The sequence below is a fragment of the Lissotriton helveticus genome, chromosome 9 (assembly GCF_964261635.1).
Source record: "Lissotriton helveticus chromosome 9, aLisHel1.1, whole genome shotgun sequence".
In the NCBI taxonomy this organism is placed as follows: Eukaryota; Metazoa; Chordata; class Amphibia; order Caudata; family Salamandridae; genus Lissotriton; species Lissotriton helveticus.
The window spans coordinates 259426079-259451491 of record NC_136070.1 but is presented as its reverse complement, the minus strand read 5'-3'; the positions used below and the strand labels follow the sequence as shown (position 1 = coordinate 259451491).

Below are 25413 nucleotides of genomic sequence, written 5' to 3'. Positions count from 1 at the left end.
ATTTTTGTTTCCCCGTCTTCATTTTGCTCGCGAGAAACTGTCACTCATAGTCATTGAAATGTCACTCATAATTACACTGAAATTATGAAAATGTCACACATAGCAATTTTAAACCTTGGCAGCTATGCTCATAAGCAATCTGAAACCTTGGCAGCTATGCTTAAAGTCAGCCTCGTTGACTTTCTGTTCACGCCTCGTGCGCTGACCTTAACTCCTTTGCCAACATCTTTCCCACACCCCGATCCGACTACCCACCACAACACAAGTTCCATGTCTCTTTATCAAGACTTTTACGCAACACGTCTTCAAACTAAAGATGATGTGAGACGGACAGCACTCTCACCCTATAACAGTCTTCCACCTACAGCGTCTACGCTTGTGGAAGTCCCGCCTATGCCAACTGTCAATATGTTGTAATGGGGAGGGAAGCAAGAGTAGTGATGGACACGTCTCCTAGCTTATTACGATTCTCCACCTCCCCTCTTTCTGTTCCGGAAGTTCTGTCTGTGCCAGTATCCAACATGGCCGTCGTAGAGCCCTGAGCGCACTCTGTGCAGGAAAATAGTCCCAAACTTGGCTTGAGGTCCGAAAGCGTGGTAGTTACAAAGTGTCTACTTGAAGCAGAAGGGACTCATCGCGCTTCATCAAAGGATTTAAGAGATGGGAACGAGCCAGTGCCCACAGTAAGCATGGCAACCTTGGCTTCTGACGTCCTCTACGTCATGTGCGTACGATACGTGCCGTGCGTTTCTGTACGTGCCGTGCGTGCTCTGGTCTCTGACTGCCGCCGCCATGGCCGTGTTTCGTTTGCTGCCTCTGTTGCTTATTTTCGTGCCGGTGCAGCCTATATCATTTCACCTTCCGTCCAACGGGCGCAAGTGTCTGCGAGAGGAGATCCACCGGGACGTGCTAGTGACTGGGGAATACGAGGCGAGCGAACAGCCCGGGGTTAAGACCCACTTGAAGGTAAGACCCGATGGGGTGGAGTGTTCTAAGTTCACGGAGAATTAGCCCACCAGACTCCGGAATGTGTATCCCAAATCGAGTGACAAGTTGTGAGCGACTAACTAAGCCTATGGTATAATGCTTCAGGAGGCCGAGAAAGCCTGAATTCTCAAACCTGATTATTAATAAATGCTTTCCTATCCTCAGTCCTGGCAAACAAACAGCTGGAGAGTCGAAAGGTTGGGATCAACGAGGGAAGAAGATATAGGTTTCTTATGATAACACCGAACTTTCTGTCCTTGCAAAGTTGACATTCTTTGCATTAATAACCATTCCAATAATATGATGATCTTCTTTCAGATGTTTACTCATTAAGCTTCCAGTTCCCAATAAGTGTACACAACGACCAGTCTTCGGAAACTTTTCATACAATAAACAGCCAACGTTTTTCATCTGACACATGCTTTTCCAATGCTGTAATAGGTGAAAAATACATAATATAAATTAACCTGGCTGATGCTATCTCGCAGTAAAAAAACAAGCATTTACAATGCAATGGTTTTGCCTTTGTTAAAGTTAGAGCTATTGGCATTGCTCTTGACATTATTTTTATTTATGTTTTTTTTAACATAAATAAATGGCATTGTCATTTACAATGCCAATAGCTTAATCTCTCGCAAATGCCACACACAAACACCCACACAGAGCCCCCCCACACACACACCCACACAGAGCCCCCCACACACACACACCCACACAGAGCCCCCCACACACACACACCGAGCCCCCCACACACACAGCCACACAGAGCCCCCCACACACTGCGAGCCCCCCCCACACACACTGCGAGCCCCCACACATTGCAGGCAATAGAGGCACGTAAACAGGGTCACAAGCAGGCAACAGAGGCACGAAAACAGGGTCACAAGCAGGCAACAGAGGCACGAGAACAGGGTCACAAGCAGGCAACAGAGTCACAAGCAGGCAACAGAGGCACGAAAACAGGGTCACAAGCAGGCAACAGAGGCACGAAAACAGGGTCAGAAGCAGGCAACAGAGAACAAGCAGGCAACAGAGGCACGAAAACAGGGTCACAAGCAGGCAACAGAGGAACGAAAACAGGGTCACAAGATACTGTTTTATGTATGGACTGTTATGGTGTGTACCAACCCACTGGCCTATTTTTGTTTCCTACGTTTTGAACGTATCATTATTTGTTAATCATTTCCACATTTTAGCACCAAACAGGGCTGACCAAATCAAAAATCAAAAGCATTAGGTTTTTTGAAATCTGATTTTGCTCCTGCTTTTTGCAAATCGAGCCCCAGGATTGTAATGAAAATCACCACTACAAAAATATAACAACTTGCCAATAATGAAACATAACAATCATAGCCTCTTGATTAAACGCCACGGTCATGCTTTTAGTACGAGGGCAGGTGTTTGTGAATTTCTGGCTCATGCAAGCATTGGGAAACCACCACCTCAACACCCCATCACTTCATCTTTAACAAATCCAAGACCACAAAAAATATTCTAATCATGAAAAATATATGCACTGTTCAGGCAGACATTCCATGCACTTCTAACAATAGAATATAATAAAGCCATAGAGGGAATGTGGTCATATGTAACCAAACTTCTTTTTTGAGCATAAGGAATTGGACGGCTACAGAAGAACAAAAAGTTAAAACCGGGACTATGGGTAACCTGTGGGCATTATTTTTGTTCTGTGGATGTAGTAAAGCACACACGGCTTGAATTTCTTTGTAATAAAGTAACATATTCTCTCTAAATTTTTCTAATCATGCATTATCTCCTTTCTCTCACGGTGAAGAAAATGAAATGAAAACATTTAGGAACATAACAAAATACTAAACTTGTTCACCAAGTGTATGGATTTTGAAACAATTGTGCTAATTTCATGGGCAACATCTGGAGATGGCTTTCTTTATTAGGTGTGTGTGTTATTTGTTGTATAGAACCATCAAAGCTAATACTCCTTCGGAATATGATATTGCATTCTGCACTATACCGCATACACCAGCCACGGTGAAACACCTATTTTTCTGTAGGCTGATTTTCTGCCTTTGATACTCTTTATTCTCCCTAGCTGTCTGCAGCGCTAAACACAAGCTGTGGACATAGGGACTAGTGCGCGATCAGGGCCATGGCTAGTGGTGAGACAAGGGACTCACAAAAGAACAAGTTGGAGATGTGCTGGAGGGTCGGTATTTGAGAGGGCTACATCTATTTCAGTTTCTTCACAGGTCACTGGGAAAAGCATCCCGGCCCTTCATAAGTTCAGCCACTAAGTCTGCCTAATGCAACCCTTTTTGACCCAATAGGCTGACCTCAGCTAATCAGTGGTCATTACCATTCACTCAGCTTCTACAAAATGCTCCATTTACTGTGCACCTCATGGGAACATACTGCATGTGTTGTCAATTTGTCAGTATTCTCTGAAGTTTAGGTCTTTCTCTGTGTGCCAACTTTTCCATACCAGTCCTCAAGGGCCTGAGGCATTCTGGAATAACCAGGCAATCCTTGAATTCATTATTGCCTGTTGTGCCTGTGGTCTTGCTGGATTTCCTGTTCAGACATCTCTGTAAAGGAATACCAGAGGCGAGCAGTAACGGCGTAATTATGTGGGTTGATGAAGGCTATAGATTCATATACAGGTATCATTTAAATGACGCACAGCGACTATGTGCATCAATACTCTTTATGCCACGTCATCGCTAGGCACAGTGCTAGCTTTATTAAGAGTGAGAGACGTTAATTTAGTTTGAAAGGAAAAGTGTCATGCATAGCCTTACAGTAAACTACATTTTAAGCATATAGTGGGCAGGTCAGTACAGCTCCTCCACGGCTGCAGAAGACACTACTCACACAAGAAGCCATGTGGTCTGAGTGCAGCGTCCAGTCTCATTATCGAGTCAGAATTGTCGGCTTTGGTAAAGGGACTTGGGGGTGGGGGGGACGGGACTTGGGGGTGGGGGGGGACGGGACTTGGGGGTGGGGGGGGACGGGACTCGCGCGGGGGGGTTAAAAAGTACATTTTTAAAAAATAAGAAAACTTACCTGACTGCCCGTGTCCGCGTCAGAGCAGAGGAAGCAGCTCTAGTGATGACGCGGCGGAGGCTCGGCCGGCTGGGCCAATCCCAGCGCGGCCGACGCAGGCTGCTTCCTGCTCTCCACTCCTCCTCCTCCCGATGACACGGCGGAGGCTCGGCCAATCCCAGCGCGGCCCAAAAAAGTTTAAAGCAAATAATATCTTGACGCTTTGCGAGGCAGTGCAGCTCGCTTGTGCCAGACCCCAGCACATATATGATGGTATGACGCCAGCCTATGTACACAGATGTGTAAATAATAATCACATTACAAGTAATAAGGGTTGTGTGTGTATATATATATATATATCTATATATATATCTATATATATCGTCCCCTCCTTCCCAGTCCATGTAAAGGGCTCCCGTGCTTGCTCCGGGGCAGCCACAGGGTCTCTGCATGTTACTGGTCCCGTGTAGCCGAGGCCCAGGAAGAAAAGACACCGCTCAAGGTCAGCGGCTGAGGTTGAAACCTCTAGCAAGCAGCGCTTCCAGCCCCCGCCCTCCCCCCTCACACACACCACCCCCATGAAGGATTCCTATCGACATAGTACTGCTGCGTGGGATGGAAAGATCCGTACAAACGTGAATGGCAGGCCTCGTGACTCAAATGAGGCCGTCCTTGAGCAGTGACACAGAAAGAGGCCATTTGTCTTGTGACGTAGCTTGAAGTATTTTTCTCACGGCATGCAAAGGTCTGCAGCCCTTCTAGGCGTCGGCGTCCGTCTGGAGCGGGCAAAGGAAAGGACGAGAATGGGAAAGTAACAAGAATGAAAGTGAAGTGTAGGCACGAAGGAAACAAAATTAAAATGGAGGGAATAAAAATATATAGATAAGAGGTGGGAACAAGGAAGGATGTAAAACTGGGAGACAAAAAGGAAACAAGTCAGGTCCCGGGCCGGCAGCCAATCACAGCGCGGCCCGGGAATGACATCACGGGGGTGTCCCGGGCCGGCAGCCAATCACAGCGCGGCCCGGGACAAAGGGGCGGGGCTTAAAAAAACACCGGGAAACGCCCCCGAATCGCGTTTTCTGGAGAAAGCGCGATTGACAGCCTCTGTCTCCCAATGGCTAGCCTCCATTTATGGAGCTAGCCAATGAGAGACAGAGGCGGGTCATCACCCGACATAGAACTCAAGAGGTTTTGCTAGCGCATGCGTACTTCGTACGCATTGCTAGGCAAAACCTAAAAAAGCAGCCAACGATCCCACTCGTAGGAGAGAAACGCAGAATTTTATTCAACCATAAGGTAGACCAAAAAGTGAGTGCTCGCGCAATTAATACATCGGTGCGAACCAATTATTTAATGAAAACAACACAGCACCACACATTTATAATTTGAGTGTTGAGCGATACCTTCTAAAATCAGTGTATGCATGCAAAAAAAGGGAAATCATAGGTAAAAGTGAGACCTCTATGTTAAGGCAAAATACCCTTTTCTCGATGTAGCTAGATCTTTGAAAGTTCCTGTTTCAAATGTTCAATAATGGGAATCAAGGCTAAGAGTCCTACAAATCAAATACATTTAGAGGCTGCTCTGGTAAGTATTATAATGTGGTAAAAGCTAAGGATTCTGGGGGGGGGGGGGGGGAACGGTAAAATACGATTTCCAGTAGACTTGCGCAATATCTGACGGTAAGCCAGCAAATGTGTATTTAATACAATAGTATTACCACACAAGTGTATACCCATCAAGGACCTAATCAACTAAGTATGTTCAGTCCAGTGTTGAGCCATGCAGTGGTCTGCTGAGCACGTAGGGAGAGGACCCCGAAATAATGTGGTCCCCAACCATAGTAGGGGGCATGGTATATTTTTGATGCCAGTCATGGCACGGGTCAGGGGTACATGCAGGGGGACGGCGTCCAACCACTTTATTTCAGAGGGTAAACACCATCCACCCTGCCAAGGGCAAAGTACATTACATGTACAATAAATTATATAAGTTTGTAAATTAATGTACAGGATGTGTTACATAAAACTGGGGGATTGAAAAGTGTAGAACTCACATATCATCTTCCATAGCTCACTGTGCTATTGTCCCCGCAATGCGCTCAAACGTGCACATAATAGACCTGCTAAACATATACGTGAGGGCTTTAGATCTGATGTCACTTCTTGAGATGCAACTTCAGTAAAGTCGTGGCTTGTGATGCCACTTTCTATGATGTTGTTCCTGTGATGTCCTACGACGTGATGTCACTTGCATACTGCCAAACTAGGTCAGCATCCCCTCCTCCCCCCCCCACCCCCCTTTGCTGTGTTTTAGGACTTGTGCCCTGATGCTAGTAAAAGCAAGCGTTACACGGGATGACATCAGTTTACAGGTTATTTTCTTAGGGAAGCAGTAACCCCGCTTGACTTGCATTATACTGAGAGTTTGCATTTACTGAGCATTGCTCTCATTTGTCATTGTAGTTATCATGGCTCCACGTTGCCGGTCTATCACTAGATTGAACATACTTGGCTGATTACATCCTTGATGGACGTATTCAGCCATTGATTGGTTCCCACCGAGGTGTTAATTGTCCACGTGTGCATCTTTTCTTTCTACCTTGTGGCTACATAATATTCTGTCCTTTCCTCCTTCTGTTTCACTCATTTTGAGTGGCTCTGCTGGCTAGTTTTTAAAAACTACGATGTTGCATCACTCATGTTTATTTATATTATGTATTTTACATCAATTATAACCTTGAACAACTCTATTGGAGGAGACACATCTGCTGTTTATTATATGAGAACGTTCTGAACACTGAAAATTCAAAGACCGCTCTTTATGTATACTTACTGAGAATTGGAAGCCTAAAGAATAAGCATCCGGAAGAAGACTAACCTATTTTCTAACTGAACATTTGTGCAAAGGAATGCCTGCTTTGTTATGAGTGTTTTAGAACTCCAGTGATATCCTATGGTTATATTTGGTTGTACTACCAACATGTATGTCTAAAAATTTCCAGAGCAAAGGTCAGAAGCCCCGAGGATGGGAGGTATAGGATACAACCTCCCTTTATTACAAATCTCACCTAAGGTGTCCTACACATGTATACCCTTCCCAGCGGAGGTTTTTATATTTCTTTATAGTGGAGCTCTGTCGTCAGTCAGGACATTACTTGGTGTAGTTTGAAAGACTCTCACACATCTTATTGATGTCATGCTTCATCATCGGGTCTTATCTTGGTCCCTAAAGCCAGGATGTATGTAACCATATTTTAGGGAGCACTTAAGATAATTTCTCCTGCCAGGGTCCTATACTAAAAATACCCACACAGCACCTAATTCTGTGGAAGTAATGATCCTATGCTCTGTTGGGCGACTTGTTTCAGCCCCTATTCTACTTGGTCTAGGGCTACCGTTCTAAGCTTATGAGTATCCATAGAGCGTGGATAAGGTCCATGCCCTTAGTGCCATTAAATAGAATTGATCAGGTCAGCCCCCCTTGTGACCTTGTAACAGTGGACGAAAAAGCTTCTATGTAGTCGCAATACAAAGAATTCAGAAAGTTCAAGGTGCTGAGAGTAAGTGTATAGTAACTGATGATTAAATGCCTTTGATGGTTCTGTTGCGTGGGGGTAATAATGTGATTAATGGTGTTAAAATGTCTGCTCCTCAAAGCGATCCGGGCCTGTGCCATGTCTGAGAATTCCATAAAGTGAAAGTGCCATTTATAGGCAAATAAAGGCCTGTACACTTTTGATCAAACAGAAGATACTTCACCCTTGTGGCCATAAAGTGTTGGACAAAGATTTTATGCAAAGTGCCAATGAAAGACATTCCAACAGTGCAGAGATACCCAGAAGTAGATTTAACTAGAATAACTGCTTGTCAAATTCCCTTGGTAGTGCCGCTATCCCAATGTAGAGATCTAGTGATGTTCCAAGCAGCGCAAATATAAGCAGAGAGAACATTAATGATTTCATCATTCAGGATGAATCCATAAATCCAGGGCTTCTTTATAAAGTCTGATGTTATGCTTAAACGGAGGACAAAGATATTGTCTTCAGGCTGGCAATGACAAATTACATAAGACCGTGAAGTGCACAACAGATTAATTTCCTCCCAGCTGCATGCTACTGTTGTTTGCTCTCAGTTGGATCCCTAGCTGATGTATTTTCAGTGTTCAAGTTCCTATTCGGAATCTAATGCAAATAAGTATTTTTATTTCGGGTAAAGACTGGCTAGATATGGTTCAAATGCTGGGTAGGATGTGCTGCCCACTTACTCAGGGTTGGACCAAATCTCTGGGCATCCTAAGGGGCTTGATATGTCAGCTATGTACTTCTACCAATGTAGCTTTGATTATTCTGTTCAGGACCAAAGCCCGCACTCAATTTTCAAATAGTTGCTCAGCTGTGGCTTGGACCAAATTGTTACCCATTATAGAAGCGGTCGTAGGGGTACGTGATGGTCAACGGAGGTAAGTCTTATCTCCTTTCTGAGAACAGCTGTAGGGGTCACTGGCCCTTGGTGAAGAATCTGTGCAAAAAACGATTCTCAGATTTTGCTAAGATTGCCACTTTCTTGGTGCCTCAGAATTCAGCCCCGCATGTTGCAGCAGCTATTGCTTGCACTTGATAAGCCTCGACAGCAGGGCAATTAGCCCACGCCCACAGTTGTTGTTAAAATCCTAATATTGCATTTGTGTACTAGTTAATGTGGCTTCGCTTTTTCGTAGGCTGGGAGGCCAAGATAATTCCACATCAAATGTTATTCCAAATAGTCTTAACATTCCACATTCCAGGGGAGTTCCGTAAATTCTAAATGCGTTCCTGGTCTTGGCTCTTCTGTTAAGGATCATGTATTTCGTGTTGAGAGTGCTGATCTAGAGCTTTTTCATATTTCAGTAGGCCACGGATCCTTTGAGGAGTGAGTTTGTCAGTTTTCTTTAAAGAAAAGAGGACCTCCTCGGAGAACAGTAGAAATGCCATTTTTTTGTCCACTGCAAACTGTCACATCAAGACTTCATGCCCGCTGACATTTCTTGGCACCGCTGATGGAGATTTTAAATAGAGCTGGTGCCAGGCTGCAACTCAGCTTAACTTCAACATGAATGCCAATACTATCAGTTGTTTCGCCTCTGGGACCCTATCTGGCTGCTGCCCTGTTTCCAACATAAAGTGACTTCATTGCAGAAAGCAGTTTTTCCGGACAGCCAAGTGAGAATAGGTTCTGCTATAATAAGTGCAGGTCAGCACAGCAGTTAGAAAGTTCTTCTTTTTTTTTTTTTTTTTTTTTTTTTAGATCTTTAAAGCCTTGATTTCTTTTAGATGGGTGTATTTTTAGAGACGTGTTTTATTGGCACATTTACAGAACATACATTTTTTATATTATGTTTGCAGTCATTTCGTTCCAGCGTCATAATGCCCTACGGATTCATCCAGGGACCCCACAAGAGACTTTTTTTTTTTTTTTTTTAAATAATTTTTATTGGCAATCCAGTTTAGAAGGTACAATACAGGATAAGAGCAATCCAGGCATCAGCCGACTATGCAGTTTAGCAGTACAGTTCCAACAAGACACCTTTTATATAGAACAGTCCCCAACTGACCCATCCCACCCCGTATTCCCCCCCCCCCCCGTAGCCAGTGTGTCACATTCCTCCTTCCCAGTCTTTTACATGGTAACTCTATTTGTCCTGGAAAGGTATCTCGGCAAAGGGTAAGTGATGTCCTTCAACGGGGTGATAGGACCCCCAGTTCTGCCATCAGTAGGTGTAAGTAGTGTGTGTGCCCCGGTGAGTGTGAGGCATCTCGGGCACAGTGCTCTCATCCTGGTGTCCCCCCCCTCATCCTCACTCTGGTCACCCTCTGGTCGTTGAAGCGCTACCACTAGGGCCTCCCACGCCCTAGCCGCCTCCATTGCCTTGTCATTATCTAGGCTCCTAGCCTGCCGCAAAGTGCTCTCCGCTTTCGCCCAGCGCTCTAGTGTGGTCTTCCAGCGCAAGTAGCTGGGGCCTTGAGTAGATTTCCAGTGCATGGAGATTTCACATTTGGCTAATATCAAACCCAGGTCGCAAAATTTACTGGTAATTCGAGTACGAGGGGTATGAGGGAACCACAATAATAGACAGGTGCCCATGTCAAGAGCGATCTGCCGGTCCGTGACAGCGTTCAGGCAGGACATTACCGCCTCCCAGTAACCCGCTAGCCTACCCCACAAGAGACCTCTATTGGACCCATTTCAAAAATTGGATGTTTTAAATATATGACCTTAAAAAATATTGAAAATGTAGACTATTCGTCTGACACCATGACGCTGGAACGAAATGACTAGCCTTGAGAAAGCCCTGGCTCAACTTGCCACATAGGGCGAAACACGTGTCGGCGAAACACGTGTCGGCTGTTCTCTTTCTCTAATAACTCATTCTGTGAAAAGTTAAAAATGACTGAAATGGATTTAACCAAGTGGTGAATAAAAAGAACTATCCTCACTCAAACCAACCTGGATTACTGTGTTGTATCTAAATAAGTAATTACCCTACTGACCAGAATATACTCTTTGGAAAGTAGGAACATATGCTCACACCCCCACTCTTAACTGTTATTATCAGTAGAAACTGTAATAAATATGAAAAAAAAAACTTGAGCAGACACTCACTAAACATAAGTAAATACTTGCACAAAGCACGTACACAACAACCAAAAAATGATTACAATGAAAACGACACGATTTTTGTGAGTTTTCTGTTTTTTTATTTGTGGATCATAGTTAACCTAGAGCCCCAATTGATGTCCTTGGTAGTTCTAGCATGCATACAAATACGTATGCCTCAAGTGCTAAGGAACACAAACAAATAACAAACACAAAAATATATACAAAAAGAAGGAAAGTTGTTAGGTAACAGAAAAATCATCAGAATAATTTAAATAGTTAGCAGGAATTAGGCAAGATTGTTTGTTTATACTGTCGACAGCATTTCGACACCAAATTAGATGTTGGGATGTCACCAGGACTGACAAAATGATCATCGCTTCCCTGGCAAAGCATGCTTGGTAGCATGCTACCCAAGGAGGAGTATTATCACTAAAGAACCTGCTCTTTTTCCTTCCTTCAGTCTACTTTTGGACAGGCACTATCGTGGCATATTTTAAAGAAGCATGATTGTACAATGGTTGCTGACGCTCTGTCCCTTAGGAAGTGTGCTTTGGTAATTGTATTCCTCCTTGGGGAGCATGCTCCCCTTGCATGCCGTGCCATTTTATTGAGGTCCCCTGTTCACTCCCACAGCACTTCGCTTGACACATCTTCGTGAGTAGCATGCCCTGCCCATTTCTTTAGGGCTCACTCCCAGTTTTTTATTGTAATCTAACCCCTGCCACCCTCTTTGTTTTTTTTTCTTTTTCACACAGGATGTCCCTATATTGTCAGTCCTGATGAGACCCAACATCAAGTTGTGGGTCAAAACACAGCTGATAGTTTAAACCATGGGTACTCGCAAACATTTGGTCGGGGACAAATAAGGGGCGTAAAATGGGTTTAGGGGAAGGTAAGCATGCACAACTAGTGGCAGAACTCAATCGCACAATGTGGAACCAGAAGACCTGGGATGTATCCCGGCTTCCTCACTTGACCAATTTGTGTTGATCTTGGGCAATTTCAATTTCCCTATTTTTTCTTCATTATTACACAGACGAGGACCTCGAAGTGCATAACTTAAGGATGCGTGCTATACAAAACCTTATCCCGTGTTTGGATTTAATCACTAATGGTGGAGGGAGGAGAAGAGCATGACATTTCTACATTTGTTTGAAAACCATCACTTTAAAAAAATACTTCTGAATGCACCGCTACAATCTGATTTACTACGGTGAAACGGTTCTGCAGGTTAATGAAATACTTTTTTTGAATTTTGAAGAGCCTATCATATTTGTACACGTTTGCTGTATTTAAAGATGCAGATAATCCTAAAGTTGAGGTGTGCAGTACACCCTAGTTACTTCCTTTCTTTAACTGTAAATAACCTTTAAATAAATGCTTGCTGTTTAACGATTTTAGGTCCAGCCTAGTGGCATGCGCTGCTGGCTCTGCGAGGCATACAGTAGCCGAGAACCTGTGGAAGCCTCGCCTTCTCTCCGCCCATATTTGTGATTGCCTGGTGTCACTGTATTTGGTGAATGCTGGCTTCTGTTTGATAATGAGTCTTGTTAGTCCCTCCTTGTTACCACATTGTCGCCATTTGATACCTTCCATGAGGCTGGTTCTTTTACTTGTGGCTTGCTTTTAATCACTTTAACCCAACACTACCTCGTGTCTTTTTCAAATCCCAAGTAAAATGGAATTAGAAAGGATTAGCGAATTAAGTAATGTAAATTCCAAGTAGAACATAATTGTTTGCTAATGGTGTGAAGCTGACAAAGCACATCTGTGTTGCATGTCATCTTTACTAAAGCCACCTGATGGGTTGTTTTTAAAAACCTGATTTATTAAAAACACTACCACCGCTAATGCCTCCACCACCGCCTGTACCTCCACCACCGCCAATGCCTCCACCACTGCTACTACCAGTACCACCACCACTGCTACTGCCAGTACCACTGCCAATACCACCACCTCAGCGCCTCTCGCTCACTAGTAATAGCTAGGGCACTGTATGAGGCCTGAGCTGCAGCCAAGACCATCCCTCCATGCGTGCCATAAAGCACTGTCCGCCCTGCACCAGGAGGTGGAGCCAGGGCCCTACTACAGCTGGAGTGTTTATTAGGCCAAATATAGTAATGACCTTACGCAATGCCAAACTGCACACTCCAATCACGGAGAGGGCAGGAAATAGCCCCCCCCCGCTCTTCTTCCTGAGCTGCGACAGTGTAATCACAGTGCGAAAGGTGTTGGAGCACTTTGTTAGTGTATATAGCTCGGATAATATGTAACTCTCACTTCGCACTTTGTGTCTGTGTAATTTACAACACTTCCACATCTTCTTCGCTGCACTATTTATCACTATTTTGAAGACAATCTAACAAGCGGTCGAGAAGGCCCTTTATTGCAATGCAGTAGGTCTCGCATCTGGGAGAGTATGCTATTAGTGTTATAAACAACAATGCCTTTTATTTACGTTTTAAAACTCAAAACCTAAATAAAAGGCATTGTCATTTACAATGGCAATAGCTCAAACTCACGTGAATGCGAGACCTATTGTAATGCAAATGCTTGTTTTTTTGTCAGTGCTGTGTAGTAAAAAGCAGCCCAGTGCTGCTATTGCCCAGGGGCCGCATGTAAAGGTCAGGAAGGCTGCATGTGTCCCCCGGGCCGTATTTTGAGTATCACTGGACTATAAACAGACAGACTTTCCTAATTCCTATTAACTATTGAATAATCAATTTAATGAGTTGTCTGTTGTCCAACAACAACTTTTTTTTGTATATATTTTTTTGTGCTTCTTAGCACTTGAGGCACAATATATGTATTTGTAATGCGCCAGAGGCGAGCCCGTCTGCGCCCCATCCACGCTCCATGCCAGCATCCCTGTCCGTCGTAACACAGAATGCGGGGTCCTCCAGGAACATATGAGGTCCCAACGTATGAAATTGAGACCAGGCTGTCTGTGTCTCACGTTTGATTCAGGTCTCAGGGCTTGTTTGGTCACATGCCCCAATTGTAACACCACTCTCCCCAGGCTCACCTACCTGCCAGTTAGATCTATTGAGGCTGGAGTTGTGAAAACAAAGTCTACCGACAATATTTCAGTGTTTAAATGTCTTCTACTGAATGCTAGGTCATTGGTGAAGCACCGTGTTGAGTGTGCCTCGCTAATAGAAGAGAAAAATATTCAAATTTCCTTCATATCAGAAACATGGACAGATGATAACTCTGGTCCTGACATTGTAAAAGCCACTCCACCAGGCTACCTTTGTCACCTCCTCAGTAGGTATGGTGATGATCCGCCTTGCTTCAATAAAAGCCACCTTTCATATAGCTTCTAACTTGGCCTGTAAGACACTTGCCTTCGGCCTCCAATTAACAAGTCACCATACATTTAAGGACATCCTGGTATATAGACCTCCAGGACCCAGACGCACCGATACATCTTCCATTGGGAACTTGCTAGAAGAGGGGATGAGCTCAGACTCCTTCACAATCCTGGGGGATTTTAATTACCATCTAGAGGTATTGGAGGACTCTGACACAGTGGCCCACACAGATCTCATGGGGAGTACTGACCTGATCCAACAGGTGATAAGCCCCACGCACCTGGCAGGACACAATCTAGATGGTATTTTCTAAAACCATCCCAATCGAATAGTCTGTTTAATACAGTGTTTGAAGTTGGACTCTTCCCTAGCCCCTGGAAATCGGCTTTGATACTGCCACTACTGAAAAAGCCCAACCTGGATCCAAAAGGAGCCAAATCATTTCTAACCCATATCTGTTATTCAGTTGCCTGCAAAATTGGTCGAGAAAAATATTAATTTACAGCTCAGTACTTTTCTAATTGGGGGGAAAAAAGTTCTGGACCCAACTCAGTTTGGGTTCAGAAAAGGGCATAGTACTGAATCTGCACTGATAAAATCTACGGCGGAGATCAGGGAGGCTGTGGATAGGGGAGGCAAAGCTGCCCTGATTTTGATGGACCTGTCCGCAGCCTTCGACATGGTCCATCATGATCTGATGGACCGTTTGGCGGAATGTGGTATCCAAGGTAAAGCCTATAACCTTCTTAGATCTTTCTTGTCAAACAGATCTCAGACGGTGGCACTGGGTAACTTTAGTTCTAAACCCTTCTCATTGCCGTGTGGAGTACCCCAGGGTCCTCTCTTACTCCCACTCTTTTTAATGTTTATTTCACTGGCTATCCTGCTCAGATTATTAAGCTTTAGTTTGACTTCATACGCGGACGATACGCAAATAGTGGTGTCTTTGCAGCCTGGTCAGACATTAGGAATTGGACAGGTTCCATGACTGCATGGCATTCATTGGAAAATGGATGTCACGGAATTGTCTAAAATTGAACTCTGAGAAGACCGAGGTCATCCTGTTTGGTAATGACCCCAACTTCTGGACCCCTAGATGGTGGCCTAGAGATATGGGATCACCTCCTGTTCCTGTAAGGAAAGGGAGGAACCTAGGAGTCATTGACGAGAAACTCAGTTTTGGGGACCAAATAAATGCTGTGGCTTCCTCCGTCCATTTTTTAATCAAAATGATTAAGAAAATACTGCCCTTTTTGCCTATATCTTGTCAGCGAACAGTAGTCACAGCCTTCATTCTTTCCAGACTTGCCTACTGTAATAGCCTGTATTTAAATATTCAGGAACGCTTTGCAAACAAACTGCAGATGCTGCAGAACGCAGCCGCCAGGCTGATTACAGGCACGCCCAAATACGCATCTATTTCCAAGGAATTAACAAAACTTCATTGGCTGCCAGTCAAGCATAGAGTACGATTTAAATCTGAGTATGGTGTTTAAAGCACTATACGGGATAGGACCTGATTTTCTAAAACAGAAAATACAATGGTATACACCGGGCAGAACCCTGCGCCAAGCTGGTGACTATGTGATTAAAAAATCCACATGGCGAGCGAAAAGCTTCCTTTTATGTGCAGCTAAAGCCTGAAACAAGCTTCCCCCCCCCCCCCCCCCCCCCCCCCCCCCATTTTTGAGAAACGCTACGGACCTACTCAACTGTTGGAGAGACCTTAAAACTTGGCTTTTTACTGTAGATAGCCTAGCCTGGATCTCGGAGAATTAGTGGTTTTAGCATCAGGACAACCTCGGGTAATTGTCGCGCTTTATAAATAATTACATAACTAGAACCAATGATGTCAGTTGGGGCTCTTGGTTAACTATGATCTACACTTATAAAAATTATTTAAAAAACACAAATCCTTGTGTTCATTGTGATAATGTTTTGGTTCACATGTACATGATTTGCTTGTGCCAGTATTTAACTGACTTGAGCTGCAAGGCTTGTACTCTTACCCTGGAGCTTCCCAAGCTCCGATGCCATCTTGAAAGTGACGTCTTGCCAGACAGTGTAAACCATATGTGTGTTTTAAAGTACTGACACACTTTCTTTTATGTAGCGGTTGCTTTTCATATCATTGTTAACACTGGCTGGAAACAGCACATGCCAACATTTTTTAGGGTTTGTGGAATATTTGACTGAAAAAAGAAATTAATAAGTAGGAGGGCACGGTTTTTTGTTTCTCTGATCATGTCTCGCTCTTGAAGTAAGCTTATAATGGTCTCGAGGACATTTAATATTTCTAGATTTTTTTTTCATCAGGATGTCCACTTTAGCAAAACTTAAAAGAATGCACCTTTTCGATGTCTTTGGCAATCTTCACCCCTCACCACTTTTGGTTCCCTCATCGCAAATTCTATGCCACTGCCCGTCGACTGGGTGGGTTTGAATCCAGTGGGTAAGACCTCCGTATTAAATTGTCTTTAGTAGTTTTACATCCCACTTCGGGGACTGTGAGTAAATAGTGCCAATCACATATTTTCCTAATTCGACACAGTATGTAATCTATCATACAGTGACCAGCCACATTCCTCTGGATGCCAGCGTGTGGTGTCTTTAAGTGGTTTAGTTCTTCACTGCTTTTTCCATGAACTTTCCTTTCAGGAAGTGTCAACAGCGACAACAATGTAAACTTTCATCCAGCCAAAAAACATAAAAAGCATGACTGGGCACAAACTGCTTCTCATTCAGCCAAACTGGTCACTTATCCTGTTAGGATTAACTAGGTCCCTAATACTTCACAGAATTAATTTTAAAAAAAATATGCAAGATCAAAAATGAATTGGCTCAGCTGTTGCAATGAAAAGCTATGCAATGCATAAAGGCCGAAACATTAAATGTTAATTGCTACTGCGTAATTGGTTTGCATAACTGGTTGACCCTTTGGTGGTGTCTCCTTTTGAAACTGCGGTTGCAATTGTTTTACCTAGGAAAGGCAATGGTCAACGGCAGACTCCAGTGGCTGCACCTCTTTGCTGTATTCCCTTCGTAAAGTTTTTTGCCAAATTATTTACAAGTGGTGTGCACTGACTGCTCCTGCACCTGCTGTTGCGAGGTGCCAACTGCCAAGCAGATCAACCGAAAACAGGGAAAGAATGGAGCGGTGCACTACGCTAGTCCTCTGTTCTAAGTAACAACAAGTAGTCCAGATTCCTTTGGTGAAAAAATATATATATCCTTTATTTAGCTAATTTTGGACTTCTTACACATCACACGCCCTGACGAAGTTCCCCCCAGATGAACGAAATGCGTTGACTGAGACTCTTTGCACCATTTTGAAACATTGAATAAAGGATATATATTTTTTCACCAAAGGAATCTTGACTACTTGTTACTTGGAACAGAGGACTAGCGTAGTGCACCGCTCCATTCTTTCCCTGTTTGCAATTGTTTTACCTGTTTACACTAGGAATATTGTGGCATAAACTAACTGAACATTTTGATTGCTCTAATTTAGTGTTGCCCTTAGTTGGCAAGAAAAATGTTAATCACAATCTCTTGACCAGCCCGTAGTCGAACCAATACACATAAGGGGAAAAAAGCATTGGCAAACCCAATGTGTCTCGCCCCTATGCAAGAGCTACTGGCTTTGTCAATGTTTTGTTTAGCTATGTTGGACAGCATTTCTGAAAGTAAAGAAACAAGCATTTGCAATGCAATAGGTCTCGCAATAGCGAGATTTTGAGCTATTGGCTTTGTAAATGACAATGCCTTTTATTTTTGTTTAAAAAAAACCTACAATAATATAAGGCATTGTCATTTACAATACCGATAGGTCAAAATTTATAAAATGCGAGACCTGTTGTATTGCAAATGCTTGTTTTCAAGCAGCCCATAAAGCATTTTCACGCTAATAGAGGCTACGCCCCTTTGTTTGGATGAGGGGTGTCTAAAGAAAGGTCCACTGCCACTGTTAAAGGAAGGGTCGCTGTGATTAAAATAGTTTTAATTTGTACAAGTTAATTTGTCCTTCGGGGTGCAGGTGTTGGGAATGTCATAAAGGATTGAGGCCTAGCATAAAAAAAAAAACCAGGCCATCACACATGATGGAGTTGGAGTCAATAATCGAATAAGGAAAAAATCTGGAATTGAGAAACAAATAGGTTTTGTGCAGGATGGACACAGAAGATGTCATTTGTAGCACAGTGGATTTCGTGCATGGCGCTCTGGATTCAGAAGGGGTGACGCTCTTGCTTATCCTAAGTGGAACACTTATTTGAGTTTGACCTTGGGGATTTTGATAAAAAGAGCTTTCCTAATGATCAAGCTGAGCGAGTTAAGAAAATTTAGCGAGAGCACCAAGTCAGAGCCGAGCCATGGATCGAACTTGGATCTAAAAAGGCAAACCATGAGCCAAGCCACCAAAAGATTTGGCATGTACATGACAGGGTATACGATATGGTAACTGTCAACTTTTAAGTTTTTAGCTGAACACGTGTTTTCCCATGGTGCATTAGATGAAAGCACCGATTTGACTTCTGTTAAAATGAACAGTATTTAAAAGTGAACTCTACTGCACCCCCAATGCTCTGACGAGTGGACACTGCCTTCGGGTGCCTCGAGGTGCCAGTTTGTCATGGGCACTGTTCAGAAGACCAATATTGTTAATGTGCGAGGAGCTACACGGTCTATTTAACTTTATGTAGGCGAAGCTTTATATACAGACCACATCTAGACCAGACTGAGGGTGCGCTCAGATCAGACACTCAAAGTGAAGCGCTGTAAAGTAAAGGGATTTCCATAGGATCACAAAATTCGGAGAAAGGGAAGCACGTTTTGATTCCAGGTTCATTGGTTACACACTGCAATTCAGCCACTGGATGAATGTCTCCAGCTCTCTTCCTTTCGTACCAAATGGAAATCGCTGTGCTCAATTACTGCAATACTAAATAAACTAGCACGATATTTTTAGTACATGTACATAACGCTTTTATTCAATCCGACATTTTATACATATATAAAATGTCTTCGTGAAAAAGTCACAAGATTAAGCGCAAGGGAAGGTTGGAGATCTTACCTTACACACCCTGCCTCCCCACAAAAAATAAATGAAGCTTATTAAAGGTGATTTTCACAGGAAAGTCTATGCTTGTTTGCTGTAAACATAACTGTAAGAAAGATTAATAATTGTCGGAGAGAGGGGGCGCGAGGTGGCTGTACAGCAATGTACTTTTCTGTTCCAAGGGCATGTGATATTTATAACAGAGGGCTGCAATAACGGCCATTATTAACTGTCAAAGCACGCAAAAACCGCGACCCCTACATTCCCAGCTTCACTACAACTCCATGGAGAGTGTTGACCGTCTTCTCACAGACCCACACTAATTTCTTACTGGTGGGACCCATGAAACCGGCCACCCACACCAAAGGAGATATCTGCCGCTTGGCTGCACTTTACTTTGTAAAAGCAAACTATAAGTGCACCAGGCCTAAGGCTTTAGAGGCCTGCCACATGCGCTGATGATGGTCAGGGTTTCTCAACACAAAAGCTGCCTACCTAGTCTTGTTTCTACCTCATGTATGTCGCATCCACCACCGACAAAAAGGAAGCTGCCAGTTGAATATTCGCATTTTGAGTGAGATCTCTCCACCCTTTCACGAGGCTATGTGCACGACCCCTCGTTCCTCACTGCTAATTATTCTGCCTGAATCTTCCCAAATGAGCGCTTTGAGGCGACCTTATCTTTTGCATTAACTTCTACACTAAAAAAACATCACAACATATTGAGGCGAGATGAAAAAAGACAAACATAACATGAGGTTGAAAGTCGCAGAGCAACTGGCCAGAGATACCGCCACATTACTCGCCGAAAGTCACTTTTTATCCCTTCATCGCGGTGAAAAGCTGTCACACCGTGGGTACACCAAGCTGTGACCTCCCATTTGTGCACTGGGTGTTAAAGCGAGAGTCCAGAGGGCAGAGGTCTGGCAGACAGGAGTCACACAAACTGTGGAGTACTGCGTACCAAAATGGAGACGGGCTTCAGATTCGAATCACGGCTTCTCCTAAACACTCCGTGATTCTGGGCAAACCAGTTACTCTACATCAGCACATAAGAAAAAAATAAGACACAACATGCGTAAGATAAGCTGGATCTGTTATAAAGCCATCTAGTGCCATTGGGCCACGAGTTCATGCTATTAATATAAACGTGTAAAAGAAAAGTAAGTCAGCTAAATAAAAAACCCAGAGTGGAGCAGCTCTGCACGCCAGGACCTTTACAACTTGGCAGCTGAGTGGGCTGTGCACTGGGTGTTGTAGCGAGAGTCCACGGAGGGCAGAGGCCAGGCAGACAGGAGCCACACAAACTGTGCGTACCAAAATGGAGACTGGCTTCAGATTCGAATCACTGCTTCTCCTAAACACTCCGTGATTCTGGGCAATCCCCATGAGAAGAAAAAAAAACATGCATAACCTAATCTGGATCTGTTATAAACCCATCTAGTGCCAAAAACAAGGGTGTTCGCATTACCATGGCGACCAACTCCTGAGTAATGCTGCGAGCTACGCAAGGGCACTAGTGATGTCGGGTTGTGCAGCTGGAAGTTCGGGTGTGTTACGACTGTCGTGGGGCGGGACTTCCGTTTTTATGGGAAGCCCGCGCCCACGAAGTGACTGGCCTAGAGAAGCAGTACTGACACGGGGCTCCCATGCCCGAGGGAGAGCCCCGCGATGGCTGCAGAAGTGGCGGTGGGTGGGGCGGAGGGGCAATGTACGTGCGTGTCTGTGTGCGTGCGCGCGTGTTTGTGTGTGTTCAAGGAAGGGCGGGGTGGCTGTGTGTGTGTGCGCGCGCGCCGTTAGTGCATGCTAGCTAAGCAAAAGCGGGCTGTGTATGTGGAAGCGCGTCTGCGCAAGCGTGACTCTTTAGAAGCGCGTCCACAGACCACAATCTGCGCGTGCCCCAGTCTGTCTCCCTTGGGAGGCATCACGCTGACAGTAGGTCTCCCTTGCGAGACCTAAAAAGTGATCAGTGCCGACATGCTGTCGAGAATGAACAAAAGGAAATGAGAGCCAATGGTCTCAAAGGTGTCCTATTTGGCTTTGCCAATGCTTGTTCTTGTTTGTCCCTCCTCTGAAGTATAGTTTTCTTTCCTGTCCTTTTGATTGCCTGAGTTGTATCCTTCCACTACTCATTTATAGGGAGACATTGTTATTACTTGCCTTAACCGCTTAAATGCAGAAGATGTGATGTTCACATGCTTGCTCTAGAAAAAAATTTCTTTTCGCAAAATGATTTCAGAAGGCGAATAGCCAAGCTCGGTAGATCCAAAGGATATGGTCAAAAAAATTGGTTGCCAGAGGCTGCTTGCAGAGGCATCTGGTCGTGTCCCTACTGCAAAAGAGGCCCAACAGTCTTTCTGCTCCCACTCTCAGGAGCATATTAGGAGGTGCTTAGCCCCAGGTCTGCCCCAACACCCTCCCCACACCCCTTGAGTTTTTACTTCCTTACGACAAAGTTTTCTCACCCATACATTAGTAGATTTGGTATGCAGGCTGGGGCCGAGAGGGGTAAATCCCAATTGCCTCTCACTTGCTGTGGTGAATGGCTATACCATTTGGGCTCTGGATAAGCCTGGTACCAGGCAAACACTATCAACCTGGGGCATTTATGAAACTTGGAGACCCAGACAAATCCAGGGTGCTGTGCTTGCGTGGAGCCCACTGTTTTCTGGAACCTGCGGGGAACCACACAATTCATACTACCCAGTGTTTACACACGTCTTCTGATTAAAAACATCCGATGTGTGGTTGGGGCTAGTGTGCCTGCAACATGAATGGATGAAAACCATGACCATACAAAGTTAGTGTTGTCTTTGCCTGGTCCCTGGTTTAATCTGTTCTCGTCACAGTTGATAGATCCCAAAGAGTGAGGAAAATGTGTAATTTGAGCCAAAGTTGGAGGGTCCTATGGCATTCTGGGTAAGAAAATGTAGTAGGATCCATGCAAGTCACACCTTGGACTCTCCTGAGTGTCTTGTTTTTAGAAATGTCTGGGTTTAGTACGTTTTCCTACTTGGCGGCTGAGAATGGGCCCAAATAGTCTGCTTACCCACAATATCAAAACTGGTTGACTTTTTAATAGGGAAAATGTTGTCTCCAAGTTGCATTTTAATGTCTTTCTAGACCCAACCAAACAGGCTGTTAATGCTTTTATCAAAGCGTGGGAACACTGAATAGTAGAATATTTGTTCTTTTTAATAGAATTTCTCTTAGTAGATTTAGCTTCCACTTGCAAGGCAAATTCAGGGGAAAAAAGACTTTAGGAATAATGGGTAAAACACCCATTATTCCTAAAGCCATTTTTTTGCCCTTTATTCCTAAAGTAAATTTTTCAGGAACATTTAAAAACGCACAGGTTTCTGATATAATAGCTATTCATAAATTAGATTTTATCATATGAATTGATAAGCTGCAGCTCACTTGTTAGGTCACTGAGTATCACTTTTTTTTTTTTTTTTTTACAAACCTCAAGCAATTGTACCCAGAAAAGTCTTACACCTAATTTTTGAGTGCAGACATTGTATTGCCTTCAAGGGCGTGTGCTGTTCCTCCTACATAATTCAAGACCGACCTCAGCCTCTCCTTTGTGTTAGCAGAAGTTTGTGTCTTGTGGGTTGGCTCTTGAGAACCCATAGGTAGCTAAACACTGCTTTAAATTAAAACGCTGTTCATGGCAGTCCTGTCGATTTTGCGTTTGCTGGCATTTTAGCTAATTGCCTTTTAACATCTGTTAAGTGTGAAATGAGTGGTGGCGTGCCACATAGTTCCAAGGCACACAAATCAGTAATATTGTGTTTTCTTAATATGTTACCACCTTGCTCCTCATCCTTACTACTAACGGGCATTATAGAATCGGTATTCTTGATGCCAGCAAGAAGTAATATTAGTTGATAAGTAAAATAAACACACTGGAGCTTTCTGATAAAGTTGCCTATCGGTATCTACCTGGTGTGATGAATATGACTTGAAAAATGTATGGAACGAAGTTACCCTGCAATTATTTGCCCGACTCTACAAATCGAAGGCGTGGTGAAACCATCCGTCTCGGTCGTGTAGTTGATTAATATTTGGGACTATTTTCTGGCTGCTTTGTTTGACTGATGACACTCCCTAATGCGATCTGTCTGTCGTGCGTTAACTATCGAGTTATATAGTTCACCTCGCTCGTTCTCTTACCCGGCTCCTTCCCTCTCTCCAGGCTGAGTTAACTAGGAAGCCCCTTGTGGCTGGCTCAGTACAGGTGGGCGGGCGGGCTCCATCTGGCAGGCGGAAGCGCTATGTTTGTGGGCACTACTACCCACTTGTTCTGCGCGGGCTGGTTATTCAGAAACCCAAACAATGCCAGCTCTTGTTCATGCACAGGCCTCTCCGAAGCGCCGGCTCTTTGTGGTATGGGCGCAGGCTTCCCAGCATCGGCTCAATGCTGAGGGTGTGATGTCACCCCCGTCCGGCCGCGTGCCTCGACCTCATTGTTAGGTGCCGCCATGTGAGACAGATGGACGTGCTGCTGAAGGGTGGACTATTCTGCGCCTGCGGGGGTGTATACACAGCGCCCGGCGCGTTTACCGTAAGTCCTTTTTTAGTCTGCCCGAGAGGCTTTCCCGCCTCTGCCCACAGCGGATTGTCGGGTCTCGTGTGTCCGTGCGCCCACGCCAGTCATTAGCAGTGATATCACTTTCTTGGCACACTTAATCTCGTTCTGACTTCCCATAGCGTTCACAAACGCTGATTTATATGGTTGATTTACACAAACGTATAATGTAAAAAAAAATCTGTTTAAGATCGCGCACTTTTGCCCACCACTTAAGTGCAAATTAATATGGTAATTAAATTACGTCATTTTTATCAAAATCTGTTCAAAGATTTTGACAGTTGCGGAAATAGTATTTCATCACACGAATAATATAAAGCAGTGTTTTAAATCCTTAAAGTTTATTTTAACATGCATGGCCTCGCGTTTTCCCATCTCTTTATACCTACGCCAAAGATATTTCAAGATATGGCACCCTGCAATCTTTTCACTCCAATGTGAGATTCTCAGCATGTAAAGGATTCTCTAAGACGGCAGTTTAAACAAATGCCTGCAGCTCTACCCCTTTTCTCTTCTGACCGAGACCTGTTTGCTAGTGGAACGAGTTATCACGCGCTGCAGGCGGCGTGAAAACACCAACGTGGGAATGGTCTTTTGGCCCTTAGGTTCGTCTCTGTTAATTGGAACTATGCTGGCCTTTTTAGAAGGGTAAGTGAACGTTTTGGCTAGGTTTATTTGCAGATTGACAATTTGGTCTGACTGCCGGGTGTAGGAGCGGGCGGTAGTATTACTTTTGCAGCTACGCTCAACCGCCTACTTTGCATTCTTCGGCATTTTACTAGTTTGGAGGCCTTTCGTTATGGCGTGTCTGAAATATGACAGTTACTGCAGAGCACATGGAGCTGTGGGCGCAGTTGTATGGATTTCACGTTAAAAACGGATGTATTACGAGCCTGCTTTACTTGGGGATTGCAATTCAACAACTGGTGCAGCTGCCTGGTTCCATAGGCTGGTCCATATTTCTGGCAAAATCAAATACTTGTTTTAGATGCACAGTTTTACTCGCGGAGTTACTTTAAGCTCCTTTATAGGTGCATGCGAGTGTCGTGGAATCAAAGGAGATGGATTAAAAAAAATCCTTTTCTAAACCTCAGTAGGTCTTGGTTACCGTTGGTAACTGGAGCATGTTTCACGTATGGGTTGCTTAGACTTTAAAACAGTTGCCTTCTGAGCTGCAGTCAAGCCGAGGAGAAGATGCCTTTCTTGCCTATGTTATCGGAGTATGGAAGGCAAGTGTTTTGAAACGCTGATGGCGTTAAAGCTAAACTGCTGTTCCTCGGTGTTAGTGCTGAAAGTACAGTGACCCATCGGCAACGCTGAACCACGTTTAGTTCAGTGGGCCATCCCCATTCTATAAATAAAAAGCTGGCATAGAAGGCTCATGAGTGTGTGTGATTTTTATTTACCTGCGGAGTGATCACAAAGGGGCACTGCTATATAACCAGAATAAAACAAAGTTATATTATGCCGTGAGTTTTTTGATCCCTTGCTTTTTTACTACTACTGGAGTTTCTCTGTCCTTAACTTGTAAAAAATAACTCGATTTAGAGCACCCCTGTGCAAAGGAGTGTGTTGTGCAGAAAGAAAGCTCTGACATTTCCTCAGGAGGAGCCGTTGACATGTATGTAGTATAATAAAACTAGTCCCTATAAGTCCCCATAGATTTGAGTTTATTCAACTAATGACGTTATCCAAAGATTTCAGTGCCAGCTCTCGACAGTAGCACCACATAAAGGCAGTGACTTTTCGAGCTTTGACAGGGCTTGAAACAATTTGGAATGTTTATGGCCTGCTAAAGCCTTC

At 44.1% G+C, this 25413-nt stretch overlaps 1 protein-coding gene across 1 annotated transcript in view; it reads left to right on the top strand.

Annotated features, from left to right (window-relative positions):
- The first annotated feature begins 511 nt into the window (after positions 1-511).
- The window catches only part of TMED10 (transmembrane p24 trafficking protein 10), a 61496-nt gene continuing 36594 nt past the window's right edge, over positions 512-25413 (top strand). The window contains exon 1 of the mRNA XM_078659922.1: positions 512-966. Within this exon, the coding sequence (XP_078516048.1) occupies positions 793-966 (174 nt within the window). The 5' untranslated portion in view covers positions 512-792. The remainder of the gene's footprint in view (positions 967-25413) is intronic.